This window comes from Salvelinus fontinalis, chromosome 1 (assembly GCF_029448725.1).
Source record: "Salvelinus fontinalis isolate EN_2023a chromosome 1, ASM2944872v1, whole genome shotgun sequence".
NCBI lineage: Eukaryota > Metazoa > Chordata > Actinopteri > Salmoniformes > Salmonidae > Salvelinus > Salvelinus fontinalis.
Genome location: NC_074665.1, coordinates 50,262,305 through 50,285,955, shown reverse-complemented (window position 1 = coordinate 50,285,955; position 23,651 = coordinate 50,262,305). Strand labels below are relative to the sequence as shown.

General features: G+C 41.9%; 1 protein-coding gene across 21 annotated transcripts in view; it reads left to right on the top strand.

Annotated features, from left to right (window-relative positions):
- Positions 1 to 23,651, top strand: part of LOC129857108 (regulating synaptic membrane exocytosis protein 1-like) — a 75,307-nt gene that overhangs the window by 7,186 nt on the left and 44,470 nt on the right. For all 21 annotated transcript variants that reach the window (XM_055925081.1, XM_055925094.1, XM_055925113.1 and 18 more), the window contains exon 3: positions 20,716 to 20,935. In XM_055925081.1, the coding sequence (XP_055781056.1) occupies positions 20,716 to 20,935 (220 nt within the window). The remainder of the gene's footprint in view (positions 1 to 20,715; positions 20,936 to 23,651) is intronic.

Sequence of the window (23,651 nt, the reverse complement as noted above, 5' to 3'; positions counted from 1 at the left end):
TACAACCTGGAATTAAAATGGATTTTATGGGGTTTGTATCATTTGATTTACACAACAAGCCTACCACTTTGAAGATGCAAAATATTTTTTTGGGGGTGAAACAAACAAGAAATAAGACTAAAAAACAGAACTTGAGCGTGCATAACTATTCACCCCCCCCCCCCCCCCCCCCCCCCCAAAGTCAATTACAGCTGCAAGTCTCTTGTGTATGTCTCTATAAGCCTGGCACATCTAGCCACTGTGATTTTTGCACATTCTTCAAGGCAAAACTGCTCCAGCTCCTTCAAGTTGGGTGAGTTCCGCTGGTGTACAGCAATCTTTGGATTGAGGTCTGGGCTTTGACTAGGCCATTCCAAGACATTTAAATGTTTCCCCTTAAACCACTCAAGTGTTGCTTTAGCAGTATCCTTAGGTTCATTGTTGTGCTGGCAGGTGAACCTCCGTCCCAGTCTCAGATCTCTAGAAGACTGAAACAGGTTTCCCTCAAGAATTTCCCTGTATTTAGCGACATCTATCATTCCTTTAATTCTGACCAGTTTCCCAGTCCCTGCCGATGAATAACATCCCCACAGCATGATGCTGGCACCACCATGCTTCACTGTGGGGATGTTATTCTCGGGGTGATGAAAGGTGTTGAGTTTACGCAAGACATATCGTTTTCCTTAATGGCCAAAAAGCTCAATTTTAGTCTCATCTGACCAGAGTACCTTCTTCTATTATGTTTGGGGAGTCTCCCACCTGCCTTTTGGTGAACACCAAACGTGTTTGCTTATTGTTTTCTTTAAGCAACGGCTTTTTTCTGGCCGCTCTTCCGTAAAGCCCAGCTTTGTGGAGTGTACGGCTTAATTAAAGTGGTCCTATGGACAGATACTTCAATCTCCACTGTGGAGCTTTGCAGCTCCTTCAGGGTTATCTTTGGTCTCTTTGTTGCCTCTCTGATTAATGCCCTCCTTGCCTGGTCCGTGAGTTTTGGTGGGCGGCCCTCTCTTGGCAGGTTTGTTGTGGTGCCATATTCTTTCCATTTTTTAATAATGGATTTAATGGTGCTCGTGGGATGTTCAAAGTGTCAGATATTTTTTTATAATCAACAACTTTGTCCCTAACCTTTTTGGAGAGCTCCTTGGTCTTCATGGTGCCGCTTGCTTTGTGGTGCCCCTTGCTTAGTGGTGTTGCAGACTCTGGGGCCTTTCAGAACAGGTGTATATATATACTGAGATCATGTGACAGATCATGTAACACTTAGATTGCACACATGTGGACTTTATTTAACTAATTATGTGACTTCTGGTTGAAGCAGACCTTATTTAGGGGCTTCATAGCAAAGGGAGTCAATACATATGCACGCACCACTTTTCCGATTTTTTTGATGTTGTTGTTTTTGAAACAAGTAATTTTTTTCATTTCACTTCACCAATTTGGACTATTTTGTGTATGTCCATTACATGAAATCCAAATAAAAATCTAATTAAATTACAGGTTGTAATGCAACAAAATATGAAAAACGCCAAGGGGGATGAGTACTTTTGAAAAGCACTGTATATCAAATTAACATAGCATATGTCAGCAAAATGTGTCAAATTGCAGGAAATTAGCTGTAAAATTGCAATAACAAAAAAAATATTATGTAAAGCAAACTGATTTGTTTACTTTTTGGTAATAAAATACTTTTCTGCTAAATGATCCCTTTGTACGTATGAAATTATAATTTTTTTATCCCTGTACTAAGTTAGAGTTAATGTGTAGTGGCTAATTGTATAGCTTATAGGTTATGTGTTTGTAGATTGACTGAGGTAAATGAAATTACAGCAACCAATGTGATAATGGTTAGGGTCATTTTTGATTGTTATTGCTGTTCTCCAAAAAGTATTTTAGACTGATTAAATTGTATAGAAATGCAGTCCATCCATCCGGGCTTCACTAAAACTCAGACCCTGGTTACGGCCCTGCTCCTGCCCACTGAGCAACACAGGCTATGTAAGATAACCTCTTAGCATTAGCATCACCTAACGCCAGGTAGCATTCTTGCTAAAACTCAAGTCAAACATTAGCTAGCATAAGTCACAGTTTCTGTAACTTTATATTTACCATGTAAAGCTTACATTACTCTTCTCTCTATATGACAGGGATGTATGTTTGTAACATTCTGTATTGATGCACATACAGTAACAGTCAAACGTTTGGACACACCTACTCATTCGAGGGTTTATTCTTAATTTTTTACAATTTTCTACATTGTAGAAAAATAGTGAAAACATCAAAACTATGAAATAACACATATGGAATCATGTAGTAACCACTACTAAAGGACACAATAAGAAGAAGAGACTTGATTGGGCCAAGAAACACGAGGAGTGGATATTAGACCAGTGGAAATCTGTCCTTTGGTCTGATGTGTCCAAATGTGACATTTTTGGTTCCAACAACCGCCATGTCTTTGTGAGACGCAGAGTAGATGAATGGATGATCTCTGCATGTGTGGTTCCCACTGTGAAGCATGGAGGAGGAGGGTGTGGGGTGCTTTGCTGGTGACACTGTCTGTAATTTATTTAGAATTCTAGGCACACTTGACCAGCATCGCTACCACGTTCTGCAGCGATACTCCATCCCATCTGGTTTGCGCTTGGTGGGACTATCATTTGTTTTTCAACAGGACAATGACCCAACACACCTCCAGGCTGTGTATGGGCTATCTGCAACAGATGACCAAGCCTCCACAATCACCCGACCTCAACCCAATTGAGATGGTTTGGAATAAGTTGGACTGCAGAGTGAAGGAAAAGCAACCAACAAGTGCTCAGCATATGTGGTAACCCCTTCACGACCATTGGTAAAGCATTCGTCATGAAGCTGGTTGAGAGAATAGCAAGAGTGTGCAAAGCTGTCATCAAGGCAAAGATTGGCTTCTTTGAGGAATCTAAAATCTAAAAACTGTTTTGTTTACTATGTGATTCCATGTGTGTTATTTCATAGTTTTGATGTCTTCACTATTATTCTACAATGTAGAAAATAGTAAAAATAAAGAAAACCCTTTTATGAGTAAGTGTGTCCAAACTTTTGATTGGTACTGTAAGTAAGGCCCAGCTTCTTTCACTGTTATACCCTTTGGAGCAGAGATACTGCTGGGAGGATACTAGCCAATCACAGAGCACAGGAAGTGACTACTGGCCAATCCCAAAGCTCAGGAGTGTACTGCAGTGTTTCTGGGCCATTACCATGGCTCCAGTGTCTAGAGACTGCTTTTAATCACATGTGTAGAATATGCATGGAGTTCCTGACTGCTTACTTCTGTGTATCTTCGCAGGAGAAAGCATGGATACTGTACACACACAAGAGAAGCACAGTTAGTACACAGCTAACTCAACACAAACTAGCATGACTTATGTCCTGTATTTCTCTGCAGTTACAGGATATTGTTCCTTGTGTGGTTCAGCTCGTTGTGAGTTTGTGTGTGTGTGTGTGTGTGTGCGTGTGTGTGTGTGTGTGCGTGTACGTGTGTGTGTGTGTGTGTGTACGTGTACGTGTATGTACATGTGCATGTACGCGCATGTGTGTGTAGGCGTTGCCCACCCTACTGAAGATGTAGCTTCATACAGAATTGTGTTTGTGTGTGATGGTATGTGTGATTGTAGACGGTGCACTCCCACCATGCCGAAGGGAGAGCTCTGTACAACTGTGCCAAGCCATATGAAGCTGGGCCTTTCCATGTAAAAGGACCCATGAGCAACAACATGTGAAGTTCATAGAAGCATGTTAAATTGGGTGTCAAATGATCTAAGTGTCTATATATTTTCTAAATTAAGGCAGATATACATTTTTCAACCATTTTCCTTCCTGAAAATCTGTAACGCTAAAATGTAGTGTAAATCTTTCAATTTCTGATCAAACAAATGAAAGAGGGGTCTGAGACAATATCTACCAGAAAAAGTCTTAAAACTTCTTCAGGGATCGTTGTCCCATCCTCAGGACAGTTGAGCAAACATAGGCTAATGTGATTAGCATGAGGTTGTAAGTTACAAGAAAATCTCCCAGGACATAGACATGTCTGATATTGGCAGAAAGCTTAAATTCTTGTTACTCTAACTGCACTGTCAAATTTATAGTAGCTATTACAGTGAAAGAATACCATGCTATTGTTAGAGGAGAGTGCACAATTTTGAACATGAAATGTTAATAATAAACCAATTAGGCAATTTGGGCAGTCTTGATACAAGATTTTGAACAGAAATGCAATGGTTCATTGGATCAGTCCGAAACTTTGCACACACACACTGCTGCCATCTAGTGACCAAAATCTAAATTGTGCATGGGCTGGAATAATACATGCTGGCCTTTCTCTTGCATTTCAAAGATGATGGTACAAAAAAAATATAAAATAACGCTTGTTTTTTTCTTCGTATTACCTTTTATCAGATTGATTGTGTTATACTCTTCTACATTCCTTTCACATTTCCACAAACTTCAAAGTGTTTCCTTTCAAATGGTACCAATAATATGCATATCATTGCTTCAGGGCCTGAGCTACAGGCAGTTAGATTTAGGTATGTCATTTTAGGCGGAAATAATGTAGGCAAAAATAACACAATAATGTTGAAGTAAAGACCCCTGCCAAGTAATATCATCACTTATATTTAGTTTTGGAGAAAGGATTTGCCTTCTGTAAGTTTAAGAAACATTGCCTTGTGCCCACGTATCTTTAAGATGAGGTGGAAGGATAATGAAAGTTCGCAGAAGTAACAAGTAAAGGAAGACCTACTGTCACGTTCCTGACCTGTTTTCCTTGTTTTTGTATGTGTTTAGTTGGTCAGGGCGTGAGTTGGGGTGGGCATTCTATGTTATGTGTTCCTATGTTGGGTTAAATGTGTTGGCTGATATGGTTCTCAATTAGAGGCAGGTGTTTGACGTTTCCTCTGATTGAGAACCATATTAAGGTAGGCTGTTCTCACTGTTTTTTTGTGGGTGATTGTTCCTGTTTCTGTGTCTACCACACGGGACTGTTTTGTGGTTTCGTTCGTTTGTGTAGTCTGTACCTGTTTGTGCGTTCTTCGTGTATATGTAAGTTCTCAAGTGCAGGTCTGTCTACGTCGTTTTGTTGTTTTGTATTTTCCAAGTGTTTTTTCGTGTTCGTCTTGTCGTTAATAAATATTCATTATGTCTTTATTCAACGCTGCATTTTGGTACGACCCTTACTCCTTCTCCTCACCCGAGGAGGAGGAATTAGACAGCCGTAACACCTACCAATTAGTTATAGTGCATTTTTAAGGAGAGAGGCCAGTGGTGCACAGGAGCATGCCTGTTGCGCAAGAGACAGAGCTATAAGTAAGAAGCTTATTATGCATAACCCATCATTAATTAACTAAATATAAGGCTACTACAGCATTGTTTTTATTACCTGAAAGAGGTAGGCTAGGACATCTATATAAAGGGCTGTATATCGATCTAGAACAGGATTATCTATTTTGGATGCAATTTGAATAGAGTTGATGGAGAGAGAGAAAGACTGCGAGAGATTGCTCGCACGTGTACTGATTTAAAGCAACGATATTCGAGTGATAGTCTGATTTTTAAACTCTGCAGCTGCAATTAAAAAAAATATAGAATCTTTACAATTAAAAGACAAGGTGACCTCCGAACACCAGATAGAGATGGATAAATTAGACGCACATTCGGCCAGTATGTTACTGTAGCATAGCTGTCATAAGAAAAAAAGTTACCAGGATAGCTAGGTCTACATGCTTTGTGAACTGCACTTCATACTGAGATGGGCTGTCTGTCCCCACCCTGCGCATTGATTCATCATGCAGAGGCCATAGAGAAGGCATATTTCGTCATCACAAATTATTTAACAGTTTCATTTCACGCCATGATGTTCATATACATAATTTGTTATAATTGACCGGTGGCTCGCTGTTATTTATCCCGGGAAAAGGGAGTGGTTTGCGCGGTAAATCCCGATAACCGGGCTCCCGCCATTCAACCCTAGTTTGGATAGCACAGTACAGTACAGCAAAGTAGAGAACAGTAAAGTACAGAACAGTACAGTAAAGTAGAGTACAGTACGGTACTGTACAGTGCCTTCAGAAAGTATTCACACTTTCCACATTTTGTTGTATTACACTGGGATCACTTTGTAAAAAATATTAATAAAAGATTTTTAAAGTTAAACACTATATCTTGACTAGATAAGTATTCAACCCCCCTGCGTCAATACATGTTAGAATCGCCTTTGGCAGTGATTACAGCTGTGACTCTTTCTGGTTTGTCTCTAAGAGCTTTCCACACCTGGATTGTTCAACATTTGCCCATTATTATTTGATCATTGCTAGACAACCATTTCCAGGTCTTGCCATAGATTTTAAAGCAGATTTAAGTCAAAACTATAACTCGGCCACTCAGGAACATTCACTGTCTTCTTGGTAAGCAACTCCAGTGTAGATTTAGCCTTGTGTTTTGGCTTATTTTCCTGCTGAAAGGTGAATTGATCTCCCAGTGTCTGGTGGAAAGCATACTGATCCAGGTTTTTCCCTATCGGATTTTGCCTGTGCTTAGCTCCATTCAATAAATGTTTTATCATGAAAACCTCCGCAGTCCTTAATGATTACAATCATACCCATAACATGATGCAGGCACCACTATGCTTGAAAATATGGAGAGTGGTACTCCGTAATGTGTTGAACTGGATTTTCCCCAAACATAACACTTTGTATTTAGGTGAAAAAGTGAATTGCTTTACCAACATTCTTGCCGTATTACTTTAGTGTCTTGTTGCAAACAGGATGAATGTTTTGGAATATTTTTTCTTCTGTACAGGCTTCCTTCTTTCACTCTGTCAATTAGAACATGTTGTTCATCCATCCTCCGTTTTCTCCTATCTGTAACTGTTCATCTAAAGACTAAGCCCTGACTACGCCGTGGGGGGTACTTTTTTCAACTGGTACTGGTGGACTTTCAGACGATTCTTGTGAGGCTTGTGGGCTTCCTAGAGTGAAACAATTGACATGTACGTGTTCACGAGAGTCTCACCTTTCAACAGAGGGGTATTATTGTGTAGCCCAAACTGTTCTGACGCTACAGACAGAAGTTAGCAGATCGGCTGTACCAACTTCAGACTAGTCCCAAGATGGTTGTGGGGATCATAGAGCAAAACGGAGGGCACCATCATGTTTGTGACAGTCTCATCTTTCCATATGTCGTCGTTTGTCGGCCAAACCATTCGGATGCTACTGACGATTTTGTGAGAAGACCAATTTTTCTTAGCTCTGTCATCGACGGAGCTAAATGATTTATGAATAACTACCTCATCTCTGTACTCCACACATACAATTATCTAGTCCCTCAGACGAGCAGTGAATCATCGGCGGATGCTGTGGATTGAGCATTGCAAAAAATCAAATATCTCTAGCTTAAACAGAGATTTTTTATGGGGATTTTTGTATTATGCTAATTTATTTTCTGCAGGGTGCGGACATTGACTCTAGTAAAGAATAACAAATGTTTCTATTGGAAAACTTCCCTGGTCTTTGTGGTTCAATTTGTGTTTGAAATTCACTGCTCAACTGAGGGACCTTACAGATAATTGAATGTGTGGGGTACAGACTCAAGACATTTGCCTTCAGAAAGTATTCACACACCTTGACTTTTTCCAGTTTAAAATGAATTAAATTGAGATGTTGTGTCACTGGTCTACACAATACCCCATAATGTCAAAATGGCATTATGTTTTTAGATATTTCAAACAAATTAATTAAAAATGTACAGCTGAAATGTCTTGAGCCAATAAGTATTCAACCCCTTTGTTATGGCAAGCCGAAATAAGTTCAGGAGTAAAAATGTCACATAATACATTGCATGGACTCAGTCTGTGCGTAATAATAGTGTTTAATAAATCCTCTTAAGGATCGGACCCTTTAAAAAAAAATTGGCCTAAAATGACATACCCTAATCTAATCTACATACCCTGTAGCTAAGGAACTGAAGCAAGGATATGCATATTCTTGATACCATTTGAAAGGAAACACTTTGAAGTTTGTGGAAATGTGAAATGCAAGTAGGAGAATATAACACATTAGATCTGGTAAAAGATAATACAAAGAAAAAAACATGTATTTTTTTTTATTTTTCTGTACCATCATCTTTAAAATGCATGAGAAAGGCCATAATGTATTATTCCAGCCCATGCGCAACTTATATTTTGGCCACTAGATGGCAGCAGTGTATGTGCAAAGCTTTAGACTGATCCAATGAACCATTGCATGTCTGTTCAAAATGTTGTGTCAAGACTGCCCAAATGTGCCTAATTGGTTTATTAATAACTTTTCAAGTTCATAACTGTGCACTCTCCTCAAACAACAACATGGCATTCTTTCACTGTATTAGCTACTGTAAATTGGACAGTGTAGTTAGATTAACAAGAATTTAAGCTTTCTGCCAATATTAGATACTGTATGTCTATATCCTGGGAAATGTTCTTGTTATTTACAACCTCAAGCTAATCGCATTAGCCTACGTTAGCTCAACTGTCCCGAGGGGGACCCACCAATCCTATAGAGGTTTTAACATGATTTTTGAATAACTACCTCATCTCTGTACTCCACACATACAGTTATCTAGTCCATCAGACAAGCAGTGAATTTCAAACACAAATTCAACCACAATGTCTCGCAAAGAAGAGTGCCTATTGGTAGATGGGTAAAAAAAAGCAAACATTGACTATCCCTTTGAGCATGGTGAAGTTATCAATTACACTTAGGATGGTGTATCAATACACCCAGTCACTACAAAGATACAGGCATCCTTCCTAACGCAGTTGCCGGAGAGGAAGGAAACCGCTCAGGGATTTCACCCAAGAGTCCAATGGTGATTTTAAAACAGTTAGAGTTTAATGGCTGTGATAAGAGTAAACTGAGGATGGATCAACAACATTGTAGTTACTCCACAATACTAACCTAATTGACAGAGTGAAAATAAGAAAGCCTTTACAGAACATATTCCACATCATGCATCCTGTTTGCAATAAGACACTTATGTAAAAGTGCTAAAAATGTGGTAAATAAATTAACTTTATGTCCTGAAAACAAAGCATTATGTTTGGGGGACAATCCAACATAACACACCACTGAGTACCACTCTTCATATTTTCTAGCATGGTGGTGGCTGCATCTTGTTATGGATATGCTTGTCATCGGCAAGGACTAGGGAGTTTTTGGGGCCAGGGACCCCTTTTGTGGTAGTAAATTCATCATCCCCTCATAATCAGAACACAACTCGATTGAGATGTTTTTTGAAATGCATACAAGGAGTTTAACTATGACTTCGAACCAAGTTTTGGGCCCTGCAAAGGAACATTTTAAAGGCCCATCTCTTGGCACCAGAGAGAAAAAAAAATCAGTTTTCAAGCTCATTTCTTGCAATTCTACACATTTTGCCATGAGGAAGAGAGATTCTTTAGGAGGGTATTGAGTTGAAAAATGTATAATTGGTGGAGTACTGTGGATACCAATATCCGTGAGCCTCCCAGGCCCATGTTGCACGGGTTAAATTGTAGATTCATAATATTACATTGTGTTGTATTACACCCTCTAAACTTATTCCACTGATCCCTTGGCCAAAAGTCATTTAATCTTGTTCTAAAATTCATTGAATAATTATTTTTATTTATTTTGTTTTGAGATCTGGACGTGGACCCCCTGCAGTACCACGGACCCGGACCCCACTTTGAGAACCCCTGCATTAGAGCGCACTAGAGTACAGTACAGTATAATGTACTGAACTCTACTGTAATGTGCTTTCCTGTGCTGTACTAAACTCTACTCTGCTCTACTGTGCTGTACCGTGATGTCCAAACTCGTGAAACTTAGTTGTCTATGATTGTTTCAGATTTGGTCTGGTCCAGACCAACCAAATGTTAGCTCATTGCAATAATAGCCCGTGTGTAGAATAATACCCACATGCAAAGAAGGATGTTAAACTGTTCTACCTTTGTGTACCTATTCAGGAAACATCACCAGGAAGAGAATGATATTCATATCACTAATTGTGCATTTCTGTAAAGTACAGAGCAGGTACCCATGATGTCATTCTGTTACCGGAATTCCATTACCCGGTCAAATCCACTTCACCTACCATAGTTCAAAAACAAAAATCTTTTTTTTCAAACTCAAGGTGTCATAGCTGACACACCATTCTTTCTGCAGACATATTTGAATCTTAATTCAAGTAGATATTTAATTAACAGAGTTTTTGAAAATGGGGTTGCATAAAAACTGAGGGAGATTTTACTGTAATTCTGTTTCCAAACTTTGCATCCACACAGTTCTTCCAGTAAATGTGTCTTTGTGAAATGTTCTTCGTAAGTTGTTCAAAGGAGTCCTTGTGCATAGAGTTGTGTGGTTTGTTAAACTTTGAAATCAATGGTTTTGGTTTGGCATACATTTTAAAGTGAAAAAGTCCAAGCGTAATTCCGTTAGCATGGAATAGCCCTGTTCTGTCTGGGGAGCACACTACCCACTTAGCTCTGCTGTTGGCTCTGGTGCTCTCTCCATCTGTCTTCCCCATCTTCTATTTCCATCGCTCAATCTCTTCCTCTATCTCTTCCTCTTTATCTCCTCCACACTGCCTGCCTTTTATCAGTTTTATAAAGCCTAAAATGTGGTGTAAAAATAGACAACCTCAGGTATCTGGCTAATTACTGTGTGCGTGCGCGTCGGCCTGCCCGCCTGTATGTGTGTGTGACTTTAGTGCTCTTTAAGCTTGTGACAGTGTGTAAGTAATGAGGTGTGTTATTGACAGAGTGGAGTGTCTTCTCAAGTGGACTGAATCTTACTCTGTCTCTCTCAACCCCCGCTCTCTCTATCTCGTCTCTTTCTCTCGTCTCTCCCTCCATCGCTCTCTCTCTCTGCTGGGAAATGTTATTGTCTACGAGCTGTAGGCTTCTTGAAGTCCCACTCAGTAATGAGGATAGGCCCTCCAGACCAGACCAGTCTAAGACACGTGAATGCTCCTAAAGAGTGGAGATGAATGTTACTCCATGTACCCAAGGAGAGTTTGTGTTGCATAGCCAATAATCAATACAGTGCATGTGTCCTGAGGTTGGTGAACCTACATAATCACCAAAAAGGCCAACCGGACATAGGTTGAGGGAATAGGGAGGCAGAGATGAAGAGAGGAAAGAGTATGTGTGTCATAGAGAGAAATGTGTCAGAGAGCCGCTGAGCTAAATAGAGAGTAGAGAGAGAAGAGCGAGATGGAGGAAGGGAAAAAAGCTGGTTGAGGAATATGCACACCAGAGGAGAGGAATTAAGAGAGGGGAGGAGGGAGAGAGGTTGAGGCGGGATGAGTGAGAGACTGAAAGACAGGGATGGATGGTGGGAGAGGGGGAAGGTGAAACCACGCGGGCCACTCAGCTTGGCGACAGTTCCGGCGGAAGCAAGGGAGGGAGGGTGGAAGTGCAGACCCTGCCAGAGAGAGAAAATAACGAAAGAGTGAGTGAGAGGGAAAGACGGAACGACAGACTGTGGCATATTGTATGCCGTTGATGCCATATGGTGGTGAGGTGCCACCCAGAGAGGGCACAGACCACTGCACCTCACCACAGCGGGCACAGACCAACCCTCCTAGCATAGGAACAGAGGAGAGCGACTGAGTATGGGCTAAATAAGAAACACTAAAGTGTTTTTTTTGTTATTATGATGTAAAGGAAGTTGTCAGTATTTTCAACCCCCCACCTAAACGCATGCGTGCGCGCGCGCACGCACACACACACACACACACACACACACACACACACACACACACACACACACACACACACACACACACACACACACACACACACACACACACACACACACACACACACACACACACACACACACACACACACACACTCCTCTCTGTCTTTTATTCTACATCTACAGGGGCCAGCCACAAAGCTGGCACCCCTTACTGCTTTCCAATTTTGCAAATAGCAAAAGGAGGAATCGTTTTTTTTTTCAAGCTCATCTATTATAGGATTGTGAATTTACAGAAATCAATCAGGTGGATGACTCCCCCTGTGTGGAGAAAGAGAGTGGGAGAGGGAGAGAGAGAGAGAGCTTAATTTCTAAATGGCTGCGAAGTGATTTTCTCTCGCTCTTATTTGACACTCCCTCATTGTTTTTTGATTTATGCCCGCTTGCCTTTTGAATATCGATTTGAGAGGAGAGGGTGAGTCAGGAAGGGAACCCTTAGTCACTGAAGCTCGATTAGGAGGCATGGGACTGAGTTTATTAGTACAGATATAGAGTATCAGTAAGTCTCATAGATCAGTGGGCTGGTAGGGTTGTGGGTTGGATTCCTGAATGGGGTACATACACTGAGTGTACAAATGCTGGCCAATGTTGATTCCATTGCTTCCCACAGTTCTGTCAAGTTGACTGGATGTCCTTTGGGTCGTGGACCATTCTTGATACACACGGGAAACTGTTGAGCGTGAAAACCCCAGCAGCGTTGCAGTTCTTGACACACTCAATCCGGTCTGCCTGGCACATACTACCATACCCGGTACAAAGGCACTTAAATATTTTGTCTTGGCCACTCACCCTATGAATGGCACACATACACAATCCATGTCTCAATTGTCTCAAGGCTTAAAAATCGTTCTTTAACCTCTTTCATCCTCTTCATCTACACTGACAGAAGTGGATTTACATCAATAAGAGACCATAGCTTTCACCTGGATTCCCTTGGTCAGTCTATGTCATGGAACATTCAGTGTATATTGGACACATGTGTAACCGAAATGAAGCTCCGACTCTCTAGCCACTAAATAATAATATATTCATTAATCAGATTTGATCCAAAGAGACTATACTTTAATATGTGACCAGTAGCCACTTCTATCCCTCTGTCTCACCCGCTGGGCGTGTCACACAATACTTTCAGAATATTTAAGACTCTCTGGATTTGGGCTGTCACTGTCACTGCTCTCATACTCCAAAGGCATGCCAACATTCCAAATGATAAAACAATCTCCCGACAGAAGGAAGCGCTCTGCTTAAATAAACTGGCACAACCACACCCTTAATTAGCCAGCTAGACGCACTTGGCTGGCGATACAGTGGGATAGAAAGCACTTTAGTGGCCACCGGTCATATATGAACTCAAAGTTGCATTGAATAAAAGCATCTGATGAATGCCTATATTATTATTTAGAGTGGTTATAAGGAGGGGCTAGGGAGTAGGGGCTAGGGCTCTATTTTTTATTCAGCACTAAATATGCTCCCAGTTCCCCTCAGAGAGAACCATGATCGGAGACCTCTCCCAGCTGATAACATGAGATTCCATTACCAAAAGTCCATTGTAATGGTGCTAGGACATGCTCATCTATGCCCACTCTCCCGTCGAGTGTGAAGGAAGTTTTAGACTGATGTTCACCCCCCAATCCTGAAACAGCATCTAGCCTCGTGCCCCTAGGCACTTTGTGTAGATAAGATGGAATTTGACAGGTATAAACAGTAGCTTCACATTGCCCTTTGATTGGCTTGGTACTAGGACTGTTCACCATATTGCTTATAGCTATCAAAATAGGGGCACAACTTTTGTTTTAGAAGTGGGGGGGACATGACTTTAAAAAATATATATTATTCGGATAAACACCCCAAACACTCCAAACAGCCTACCTGACCGCTCGGAGGCGTCCTCATGGTCCTAAAGCACACCGTTGTCTCGTTTTCTATCACATTCCAATGATAAAACTAACGGTGGACAAAAAAAATGCAATTTCAGAATGTAGCGCCCATCCCCTGCATCTCCACATGTGTGATGGGATGTTTCTGGACTCAGGACACTGGCGGTAGATTTGAGTCATTTTTATTTTTAATTTTTATTTAACCTTTATTTAACCAGGTAGGCTAGTTGAGAACAAGTTCTCATTTGCAACTGCGACCTGGCCATGATAAAGCATAGCAATTCGACACATACAACAACACCAGAGTTACACATGGAATAAACAAAACATACAGTCAATAATACAGTAGAAAAATAAGTCTATATACAATGTGAGCAAATGAGGTGAGATAAAGGAGGTAAAGGCAAAAAAAGGCCATGGTGGCGAGGTAAATATAATATAGCAAGTAAAACACTGGAATGGTAGATTTGCAGTGGAAGAATGTGCAAAGTAGAAATATAAATAATGGGGTGCAAAGGAGCAAAATAAATAAAGAAATACAGTAGGGGAAGAGGTAGTTGTTTGGGCTAAATTATAGATGGGCTATGTACAGGTGCAGTAATCTGTGAGCTGCTCTGACAGCTGGTGCTTAAAGCTAGTGAGGGAGATAAGTGTTTCCAGCTTCAGAGATTTTTGCAGTTCGTTCCAGTCATTGGCAGCAGAGAACTGGAAGGAAAGACGACCAAAGGAGGAATTGGCATTGGGGGTGACCAGTGAGATATACCTGCTGGAGCACGTGCTACGAGTGGGTGCTGCTATGGTGACCAGTGAGCTGAGATAAGGCGGGGCTTTACCTAGCAGAGACTTGTAGATAACCTGTAGCCAGTGGGTTTGGCGACGAGTATGAAGCGAGGGCCAACCAACGAGAGCGTACAGGTCGCAATGGTGGGTAGTGTATGGGGCTTTGGTGACAAAACGGATGGCACTGTGATAGACTGCATCCAGTTTGTTGAGTAGAGTGTTGGAGGCTATATTATAGATGACATCACTGAAGTCGAGGATCGGTAGGATGGTCAGTTTTACAAGGGTATGTTTGGCAGCATGAGTGAAGGATGCTTTGTTGCGATATGGGAAGCCAATTCTAGATTTAAGTTTGGATTGGAGATGCTTAATGTGAGTCTGGAAGGAGAGTTTACAGTCTAACCAGACACCTAGGTATTTGTAGTTGTCCACGTATTCTAAGTCAGAACCGTCCAGAGTAGTGATGCTATACGGGCGAGCAGGTGCGGGCAGTGATCAGTTGAATAGCATGCATTTAGTTTTACTTGCGTTTAAGAGCAGTTGAAGGCCACGGAAGGAGAGTTGTATGGCATTGAAGCTCATCTGTAGGTTAGTTAACACAGTGTCCAAAGAGGGGCCAGAAGTATACAGAATGGTGTTGTCTGCGTAGAGGGTTATTAGAGAATCACCAGCAGCAAGAGCAACATCATTGATGTATACAGAGAAGAGAGTATTGAACACTGTGGCACCCCCATAGAGACTGCCAGAGTTCCGGACAACAGGCTCTCCGATTTGACACACTGAACTCTATCAGAGAAGTAGTTGGTAAACCAGGCGAGGCAGTCATTTGTGAAACCAAGGCTGTCGAGTCTGCCAATAAGAATGTGGTGATTGACAGAGTTGAAAGCATTGGCCAGGTCGATGAATACGGCTGCACAGTAATGTCTCTTATCAATGGCGGTTATGATGTCGTTTAGGACCTTGAGCGTGGCTGAGGTGCACCCATGACAAGCTCTGAAACCAGAATGCATAGCGGACAAGGTACGGTGGGATTCGAAATGGTCGGTAATCTGTTTGTTAACTTGGCTTTCGAAGACCTTAGAAAGACAGGGTAGAATAGATATAGGTCTGTAGCAGTTTGGGTCTAGAGTGTCACCCCCTTTGAAGAGGGGGATGACCGCGGCAGCTTTCCAATCTTTGGGAATCTCAGACGATACAAAAGAGTTTGAACAGGCTAGTAATAGGGGTTGCAACAATTTTTGAAAGAGAGGGTCCAGATTGTCTAGCCAGGCTGATTTGTAGGGGTCCAGATTTTGCAGCTCTTTCAGAACATCAGCTATCTGGATTTGGGTGAAGGAGAAATGGTGGGGGCTTTGGCGGGTTGCTGTGGACGGTGCCGGGCAGTTGACCAGGGTAGGGGTAGCCAGGTGGAAAGCATGGCCAGCCGTAGAGAAATGCTTGTTGAAATTCTCAATTATAGTGTATTTATCGGTGGTGACAGTGTTTCCTAGCCTCAGAGCAGTAGGCAGCTTGGAGAAGGTGCTCTTATTCTCCATGGACTTTACAGTGTCCCAGAACTTTTTTGAGTTTGTACTACAGGATGCACATTTCTGTTTTAAAAAGCTAGCCTTAGCTTTCCTAACTGCGTGTGTATATTTGTTCCTAAATTCCCTGAAAAGTTGCCTATCACGGGGGCTATTTGATGCTAATGCAGAACGCCACAGGATGTTTTTGTGCTGGTCAAGGGCAGACAGGTCTGGAGTGAACCAATGACTATATCTATTCCCAGTTCTACATTTTCTGAATGGGGCTTGCTTATTTTAGATGGTGAGGAAGGCACTTTTAAAGAATAGCCAGGCATCATCTACTGATGGGACGAGGTCAATGTCATTCCAGGATACCCCGGCCAGGTCGATTAGAAAGGCCTGCTCGCAGAAGTGTTTTAGGAAGCGCTTGACAGTGATGAGGGGTGGTCGTTTGGTCGCAGACCCATTACGGATGCAGGCAATGAGGCAGTGATTTCTGAGACCTTGATTGAAAACAGCAGAGGTGTATTTGGAGGGCGAGTTTGTTAGGATGACATCTATGAGAGTGCCCGTGTTTACGGATTTGTAGTTGTACCTGGTAGGTTCATTGATAATTGAGCTGCACAGTCCTATCATACGTGTTTCCCACATGTTAGAGATAAATCACACAAACCCATTGATCCTCTGGGACATCGTGGGAGTGCGTACTGTATGTGCATGCTTTCATGTGTGTGTCATGACTGTCCTGATCACTTCAGGTGACAGGAGACCACAACCCTACAGATTATCTCTCACCCCCAACAGAAGGAGGAGAGATCTAGGGGGCTGAAGATGTGGGGGTTTTATGACCCCCTCACGCCCATGGTAAATCTTAGGCCACAGACACAATTCCTTTGTCCTCTCACTATTGAGAACCAGCCTCAAAACAATAAACATGCAATAAAGGGACTTTGGAACAATGGTTTCCGTCAGCCACAATGGTGGTCATGAAGATATATGGAATATGAAAATTGACGTAATTTTTGTTTTGTTATTAAAGGTTAATAGATGACGTTATTACGAAAACATTGTAACTTTAAGAGTTTTCCTAGGATATGCTTGATGTTTATACATTGTACGTTGTGTGGAAAATGTCCAAATCAAAGAGAATGTTTTGGTAAAGATGAAATGTGAAGTTAGTTGTCTAAAATTGGATTTGAGTAAAATCTAGACCTTGTCTCATAACTTGGTTCGCCCAGAGATTTGCCCTAAAGGCGGTTACGCCCACTTCTGACCCGAGGGTATAAGACATGTGAGTTTTAACATATTAGACTAAGTGACCCAAGCTGCAGCCAAGGTCTAAAAAGTCAACGAACCCAAAACGCAACACAAGGTTGAAGACAAAGAAATATTTTTTTTCTACCCAAGCTACGGATGAGTAGCTGTGTCTAAGCGGGTGAATTCAAGCCGGACCACCTAGCCTCCACTCTCCATAGAATCGTGGTATCTACACTGTTTCATTCCTACGCTGTGAGCTCTGAGCTACAGAGCTGTCTGTCCTCAGAAAACCCCTTCCAGAGCAAGGGCGAGGAATCAGACCACTAAGCCAAAAGGACACTGACATCGTGAGGACAACCAGAGAGTTGCGCCGGAGAAGTGCGTCATTGAGCAGCCTAAACGACCCACGCGGAGCGTCCCATCTGAGACCTCCCACAAGTAATTACATCATTATATTCTGACCCATAAGAGCGGCATTTCGGGGCAAGGCTAGGGTTAAGATAAGCATAGCTGACAAATGCACCCAAATGTATATTTCTCTTATGTATTTTCTATTTTTCTCTCTCTTTTAAATCCCCATTTTGGGTAACACGCGCCATAGTGTGTTGGCCCGTTATACTAAGTTCTAATCAATAGCCTAGACTGTGTTTTGTGTATGTGTATATTTTATCATCATTTTAGCTTTCTAGTAAATTAATAATCAACTAAGATTGGTGTGGTGCGAACTCATTGGTGGGACCCGGGTCCGTGCAGATTCCCGGATTATGCGACGTTCAGAATGAGATTGTAGAGGAAACTGATTAATTAGTGACTGTTGTAAAATCGATATTCTGATATTCTTTGAGTTAATTTGGGAAATAGAAACTCAATAAAACTAATTTTCCCATGGTGCCCCAGGTTAATGAGTTAATAATTGCTTGATTCATCTAATCACGCAATTAGAAACCTTTAATCATTCGATGAGCAACAGTCGTCACATTAACCAATACAACGTCACGACATGTGTGTTGGAGGATTTACAACTAGCACTGTTTATAGGGACCAGGGCCATCCTGCCAGGGCTTGATGAAATGAGGGACAGCGTGTGTGTGTGTCCGCGGGACGTTTGTCCTTGTTCGGTGGCTGAGATACTACTGGCTTTTCACGTCTGTCACATCATGTCATGCCTTCTAAAGGCTTTCTTTGACTCCCTCCCCCTCCGTTGGAGAGGACTGGGGAAATGAGCGAGCTCCACTGCACAGGACTGTATGAACAGCCACACCATTCACTCTCATTCATTCTCGAGGCAACGAGATAGATCTTGCCACCTACATGAACATATCCCCCAAGTAAGCCCATCTGAAATCTCCATTCTCAGTATGCCTATTTGCTGTGTGTGTTTACAGGTGTGCATACAGTGCTGTACAGTACACTTTGTTGTAGCTACAGTAGTCCTAGAGTCTCAGCAAACTCTCTAGTGTTGCATGGCTTAATTATTATATGTGATGCTTTATGCTAATGTTGTTTCCCCAGATTGAATTGTTGGCCCGATTTGTTTAAAAACACACTTGGACTAATTTGCATTTCACAAAGGGATTCTTTTTATTTCTTAAAAGAGAGAAAGTTCTGAATGGTGTGACGCAAAGGGAAGTGTGTGTGTGTCTCTCTGTTTGCGTTGTGTGCATGTGTGTCTTTGTGTTCATTTGTGTGTGTTTGTTCTGGTAGAAGTAAAGCGTGGGCTCACTTTGGTTTAACCTTGTATCTCATTTATGCATCTGTGTTTTCTAGCTTTTCTTAATGAGCACCTGTCAGACAGTCTCTCCTGAATCTTGAAAGATGAGCGCTCTCTCAGATCACCTCATAAATACACATTTCTCGCTCTACTTCTCTCTCTTCCTCTCTGTTCACTCTTCAAGATGTTTTTCATGTATCGCTCAAAAACATTCAACAGTGTTGCACAAGCTAATGGAGATTTAAGTTGAAAGTTTACCCAGCTGAGCGAGAGAGTTCGCCCGAGTAGTTGAGTCGGCTTGAGTCCAATAGTTGGAGATAGCTTCCTTCACTCATCTCCTTCCCGTAATTGATTGGTGAAAGGAATGTTATGAATCCATACTCTCACCTATTCAACTGCGTTTAAGCGGGGGTTACCTCAGAGGGGAGTAAGGAAGGATGCATTTATAAATTATTCAAACCGGGCCTAAGTATTGGAAACGGGGCTTGTGACAGTGTGATTACGTGAGAGTCATGGAGCTGAGGATATGAACCCTGAGGAGACAAAGCAGCAGGTGACCCCTGTCTGACCTTTAGGGCCAATAGATACCAGAGATTAGGCACTGCGAGGCACTGCGAGGAAGACGGCATGGGATGGGAAGTGGTTTTGTATGTTTGTGTGTGTGTGTGTGTGTGTAAGTGCGAGTGCGTGTGTGTGTGTGTGTAAGTGTGAGTGAGTGTGTGTTGAAGTGTGTGTATTTACAGGGATAAGATACAGGAATACAGGGATGTCACTGTTGGTGGGATAGTCCAGGGAGGAGGATGTGTTTGAAGGTATGATAGGGGAATAGTTTGTTTTGTGACACCAGTAGTAGAGTGAAGAATGTGGATATTTAGCCTAAGGCCTTTTGGATGTTTGATGCAGTCAGTTGTTTGTGACCTCCTGTCCTCTTGGGAATTGCAGTTTTTAAGGCTGGTTTTATGGGGGAGGAGGCTACACCATTGACACCCTGTCTGTAAGTAAAGATAATACATCTAACTCGACCTATAGTATTTGAATGTTACAGTATTTTGGAAGCTACTCTCTGCTCTGTATTTGTTTCTGACTAAATGTGTTTATAATTGATTATGTATGTACTTTATCTACATCTGTATACTGCCTATTATCACGTTACAACAAATGTACCTTGACTATAAGCATTTGAAAATAGCTCATATTAACAGCATTTATAAATGACATACAGATGCATTCATAAAACACACATAGGTGGTAATATGTCTTACTAACAATACTATAAGCATTCCCAATGGCGGTTTACAAGATCCCATATAAATGCATCTATAGTGTAACGTGTTGCATACCGTCTCATACTTTGGTCTGGTTCAGCAGTGTCAGGTGGGCGCAGTTGCGAGACAGACAGAATGTTAGAAGGAAATCAAACAGGGTGCTCTGTGTGCAGTGCGCTGACAGATTCATATACTTTTTAAACGTCTGTTATCTGTATTAAGTCTTTATTATATGTCATGCAATATGTACATACTGTATCATATAGTCACGGTCGGATTCTCCAAAACCGGGAACTTTTCAGGAAATGGAAAAAAACTGCCTTATTGTCCCATTAACGAACATATAATTATGAAACTTCGGAATCGATTTTGATTACATTTTGGCAAAAATGAAGTTACCAGGTTTTCATCCGATTATGTAAAGATGTGTGAAGACAATGCATGCTGGGAGAACTAATGCTTCAAATGCTTTAAGGTCTTAAAGTGTGTAACGTTAGCTACCTGTGCACCTTTCCTCCCCTCCTGTTCTCTCAGAGGTATCCAGCAGCAGTTATCCAGCTACAGGGAGACGGTGCGGCGGGTGGGGGAGGAGACGCGCCGGCAGACCACCACGGGCCAGCATCGGGACGACGCGCCCACCTGTGGCATCTGCCACAAGACCAAATTCGCTGATGGCTGTGGCAACCTCTGCTCCTACTGCCAGATCAAGTTCTGTGCCCGCTGCGGGGGGAGGGTGTCCCTGCGCTCCAACAATGTAAGGCAATGTATACACACACACACACACACACGCACGTGCACGCACAAACACATGCCCCCTGTTTACTCCACTTTCACTGACAATGTGTAGTGTAAGTGTTTGTGCTCAGGTGGAGGAAAGGTGCTGGGCCAGATTAGCTGTAGAGTGTGTGTGTGTGTGTTGGGGGGGGGGGGGGGGGGGGGGTTGTAGGCTGCAGCAGTGTGCTACCCAGGTAGAGGCTGGTAAAGGTTAATTTGGAATTCGACAGGGACTGGGTGCAGGGGGACCTCTGTGTTCCCCCCGGGGATCGGGCCGGGGCTAGAGACACAGTGGAGTTGTGGGGGCTCCATGCAGGAAGCCCACCCGGCCACCCACAGTGTGATATTTAATTACCCCCCACCACACACACATCATGCATTCTAATTAGGTAGCCCTAATGAGCACAGTGTGGAGAGGCCACTGTGTGTGAGAGAGGGGAGATAGTTGTGGGGGGCTTTTAAACAGGGATTACCTACCTGTTGAGGCCCCCCCCCCACACCCCCACACCTCCACCACCTCAACTCATAATCAATCAGGCTTGTGCTGCTGTTGAGGAAGTTTGTGGATAACCTCATTCTGGATGAAAACACCTCTGTCACCATAAGGTGTGTGCTCTCAAGCAGGTTTGAACAATTTTCTAGATGTGTCCTCATCTCCCCTTTTCTCTCTTTCCCTATTTCCCTCCATCTCTGTTTATTTCTCTCTCATATGGCACCTGGATGCTGACAACAGGAGGAGAAAGTGGTGAGTGTTTCCTCTTTCTGTGAAGACATACAGTATGTGGTTTAGTGAACTCCATTTGCACCCAGAACTGTTGCAGCATTTGGACAGTATCACGGACTTTATTACAGAGCTCCGAGGTGTAGATGCAGGAATGTGACTCATTAAGACCTTAAAGGGATAGTGTGAGATTTTGGTAATCAAGCCCTTTTTCTACTTAGTCGGAGTCAAATGAACTCATGGATAGTATTATTATGTCTCTGCATGCAGTTGGAAGAAAGTTGCTAACTAGTGTTAGCGCAAGCTAGAGGTTAACACAGGACCAGGGCTCCCGCAGGATTCTGGCAGGATTGGCTATCAAGTTCTAGAGTCAAGTTCGGGACAAGATGGAACAGGATCAACAGTCCACAGGAACAGGCAGTACCTGTTCATGTGTAGAGCATTTCATAAAAAAAACAACAACTGTGTAGGCTAGGCCTAATATAGTTTTGCTCAATAAAAATCAGTGGAGGCTGGTGGGAGCTAAGGAAAAAAAGGTCATGTTTCCCCTTCCCCGGCTCACTCTCATGCTTACAGTATCTCCAGTTCGTGCCAGTCACTATAGCCTAACCTACATCGGTAGGCTAAATGATGAAGCCTTTAATAGAGGAATTGCAACGTCTTGTTGCAGCCAAGGACCCAACACTAACATTGACATTAGAGCCAAAGAAAGAGCGATGTTTTAGCTAAATTTGATGGAGTCAACTGCTTGTAAAATATGCTGCAGTTTAATCAAATAGGCCACCAACCGGAGAGCGGGACAACTGATGCTCTATTCCCAACAACTTTACAGTCAAGCCCAATTGTTGGCATATTTAACTGAACCCGTGCCATCTGAGGTGAAGAGTGAAATACTTATGCAGTACTGCGACTCAAGTTTAAAAAATATATAATTATGTTCATGTAGTAAATGTTAAAGTGAGTGTTGTAAATGTTAGTGTTGTAAATGTTAGTGTGTTGTGAATGTTAATGTGTTGTGAATGTTAATGTGTTGTGAATGTTAATGTGTTGTAAATGTTAATGTGTTGTAAATGTTAATGTGTTGTAAATGTTAATGTGTTGTAAATGTTAATGTGGTGTAAATGTTAATGTGGTGTAAATGTTAATGTGGTGTAAATGATAATGTGGTGTAAATGTTAATGTGTTGTGAATGTTAATGTGTTGTAAATGTTAATGTGTTGTAAATGTTAATGTGGTGTAAATGTTAATGTGGTGTAAATGTTAATGTGGTGTAAATGTTAATGTGTTGTGAATGTTAATGTGTTGTAAATGTTAATGTGTTGTAAATGTTAATGTGGTGTAAATGTTAATGTGGTGTAAATGTTAATGTGTTGTAAATGTTAATGTGTTGTAAATGTTAATGTGGTGTTGTTAATGTTAATGTGTTATGAATGTTAATGTGGTGTAAATGTTAATGAGTTGTTAATGTTAATGTGTTGTGAATGTTAATGTGTTGTGAATGTTAATGTGTTGTGAATGTTAATGTGTTGTGAATGTTAATGTGTTTTGAATGTTAATGTGTTTTGAATGTTAATGTGTTGTAAATGTTAATGTGTTGTAAATGTTCATGAACTCAGCCAAAAAAGAAACGTTCTCTCACTGTCAACTGCGTTTATTTTCAGCAAACTTAACATGTGTAAATATTTGTATGAACATAGCAAGATTCAACAACTGAGACATAAACTGAACAAGTTCCACAGACATGTGACTAATAGAAATTGAATAATGTGTCCCTGAACAAGGGGGGGGGGGGGGGGGGGGTCAAAATCAAAAGTAACAGTCAGTATCTGGTGTGGCCACCAGCTGCATTAAGTACTGCAGTGCATCTCCTCCTCATGGACTGCACCAGATTTGCCAGTTCTTGCTGTGAGATGTTACCCCACTCTTCCAACAAGGCACCTGCAAGTTCCCGGACATTTCTGGGGGGGGAATGGCC